This window comes from Corapipo altera, unplaced genomic scaffold (assembly GCF_003945725.1).
Source record: "Corapipo altera isolate COAL_440 unplaced genomic scaffold, ASM394572v1 51, whole genome shotgun sequence".
Taxonomy (NCBI): Eukaryota; Metazoa; Chordata; class Aves; order Passeriformes; family Pipridae; genus Corapipo; species Corapipo altera.
This window is the reverse complement of record NW_020884892.1, coordinates 10,150,988-10,153,316: the sequence shown is the minus strand read 5'-3', so window position 1 is coordinate 10,153,316 and position 2,329 is coordinate 10,150,988. Positions and strand designations below refer to the sequence as shown.

At 48.4% G+C, this 2,329-nt stretch overlaps 1 protein-coding gene across 2 annotated transcripts in view; it reads right to left on the bottom strand.

Annotated features, from left to right (window-relative positions):
• SAMD12 (sterile alpha motif domain containing 12) overlaps positions 1 to 244 on the bottom strand; it is a 179,630-nt gene extending 179,386 nt beyond the window's left edge. Inside the window, exon 1 of one of the 2 annotated variants that reach the window (XM_027645538.1) lies at positions 111 to 244. In XM_027645538.1, the coding sequence (XP_027501339.1) occupies positions 111 to 123 (13 nt within the window). In that variant the 5' untranslated portion in view covers positions 124 to 244. The remainder of the gene's footprint in view (positions 1 to 110) is intronic. The other variant, XM_027645535.1, reaches the window with a different exon arrangement.
• Between the last annotated feature and the right edge of the window lie 2,085 nt (positions 245 to 2,329).

Here is a 2,329-nt window from a genome sequence, read left to right as displayed (position 1 = left end):
GCCGGGCCGGGCCGGGCCGGGGCGGCCCCGCCGCGGCGCAGGTGAGTGCCCGGGGGAGGAGACAAGGGAGAGACCCCGGGGGCGGCGGGCAGGGGACGCGGAGTCCTTACCTTCCACCGCCATCCTCCCGGCCTCGCATAGTGCGCCGGCCGCCGACCCGGCCCCGGCGGCGCTGCCCCGGCCGCCCCCCCGCCCGCGCGGGCTCCGCTCATCTGCAGCCGCGGCGATCAACCTGCAGCGCTCGCTGACAGCGGGCGGGGCCGCGCCGCGGATCCCTGGGAAACGTAGTCCCGGGAAACGGGCGCCCGGCCAGGCACCGGTGTTCCCCGGGGCCCGGGGCGGCTCCGCGTGTCCCCACCGGGCAGGGAGGGCAGCGCGGGGCGGTGGTGAGGGGCGGGAGGGTCGGGGACCCCCAGGAGGTGTGTGTGGGAGAGGGGCTGCGCGGCACCCTGTCCCGCGAAACTTCACTGCACAACTCCGGGATGTTTCTTTCCAGGCTCTCAGCCCCCTCAGACATCCAGCCTGACGGTTCCAGGGACTGAGGTGACAGCCCGTTCTGTCCCCGTCACATTCCGCCGCACTCCCTCGCTGGCCAGAGGAGTTTATCCGCAGAGAAAGGGAAAGGCACACACAGAGCACCGGGAACCACCAGTCAGCACCTCACCCCGGAGGGAGGCCCTCAAGTCTTTTCCATTCTCCATCTTCGTCCTGTCCCGCTCTGACAGGTCGTCCAACAAATCCAGAACAACGACGGAGATTAGGGACACAGATTAGGGTGCCTTTACTTCAGGTGGTCACGAATCTTGCATCAAACAGCCTGGCACCCTTGAGATCTGTCCTGAAACATCGGTTGTCTGAAAAACAGCGGTGGGCTTGTACCCTTTTCAGTTTCATCTTGAGATATCAAAAAGGTTTTGAAGGTTTTTTCGCTTCAAAAGTAGCCATTTTTTTCATTTTAAATGTATCGGTAAATATTAATCTTCCCCGAAAGAATCTATGAGTTACTTTACTTACCTAAGTTACGTCATTACTAAAATGATGATGGCAACAAGCAAAGGGACTGAGTATATGAGGGCAAATACAGATAGGCTGTGAAAACATTGTCACGTTATTTTTGTTTATTAGCAGTGGCTATTGCAGCTAATAAGTGTTATTCTTGCAAAACAAACCTCCACGAGTTCAAATTAGAGTGCAAGAACATACAATGTACAAGTGAATATGGTACATAAACCTCAGGAATTTTGACATTCTTGAAATATCTGAAGTAATTAAAAATTGGGTCTTCATTATTTATTTTATGAAGGAAAACCAGAGCCTATAGGGAATGGCCTTAAAGCCCAAGACTTTTCTCAAGCCTTCTATTAACCAATTTTGCCCTGAAGACCTGACTCGTTCTTCGTTCTCATAAGAACTTGAACTATTAGCCTTTGTGTTGTACACGAGTCAAGATACAAGCTTCCTGGAGCAGCAGCCTTGTCATTCACATGTCTGCAAAGCAGGCATACTCACAGTGCATTATAAGTAATAGCAGTTGAGAGGATGTGCTGGTACTCCCAAGTGCAACACAGTTTCACACTGATCCCATATGCTGGTAGAAATGGGCTGATCTTCACATCCTTTCTGTCAAGAAGATAGGATGTTCCTAGATTTCACAGTTTTCAAATATATGTAATACACACATACAGCCTTCACTACATAATAACTTCTGTAATTTTGGTGACATTTGTATCAAACTTACGTATTCAAATATTAATCATTTATTTGACTGTGACAATATTTGGAGGTATGTTAGAGTAAATACCTGGCTAATGCATATGTGAAGCACTGCTTTCTTGGTTAGAAGGAATTGGAAGCCATAGAGGGAATAAATCAAAGCTCAGAGTTCAAGTGACATGGACATGGAGAGCTGGAGTCATATTCCCATTAGTATGCTGAATTTCTGACTGGTAACTGCATTTCAGCTGTGGGCCCTGAGGACATCCCCAGTGAGTACAATTTTACTAAACTCTTTAAACAGCCCTGTAGTTTTTAATTACAACTTGGTGCCTGCTGAAGAACAGCAAAATTATGGCTGTGACTAGATAGCAAATGGGGCATGACAGATGTTAAAAGATATAGTGTTTGATATTAAGTGTTACATGATAGCTAGTGAAACCTAATATTTAACAGTATCTAAAACCATCAGAAACATACCAAATCTGGTCAAAACTAGACAAATTGTAATTTACTGTACATTGCTCATTAGAGAAAAGCGACTGTGAATTGATTCAATTAATCTACGGTAAAGTACAGTCTGTTTTGAGAAGAGCTTTCAAAACATCAGTGAGAG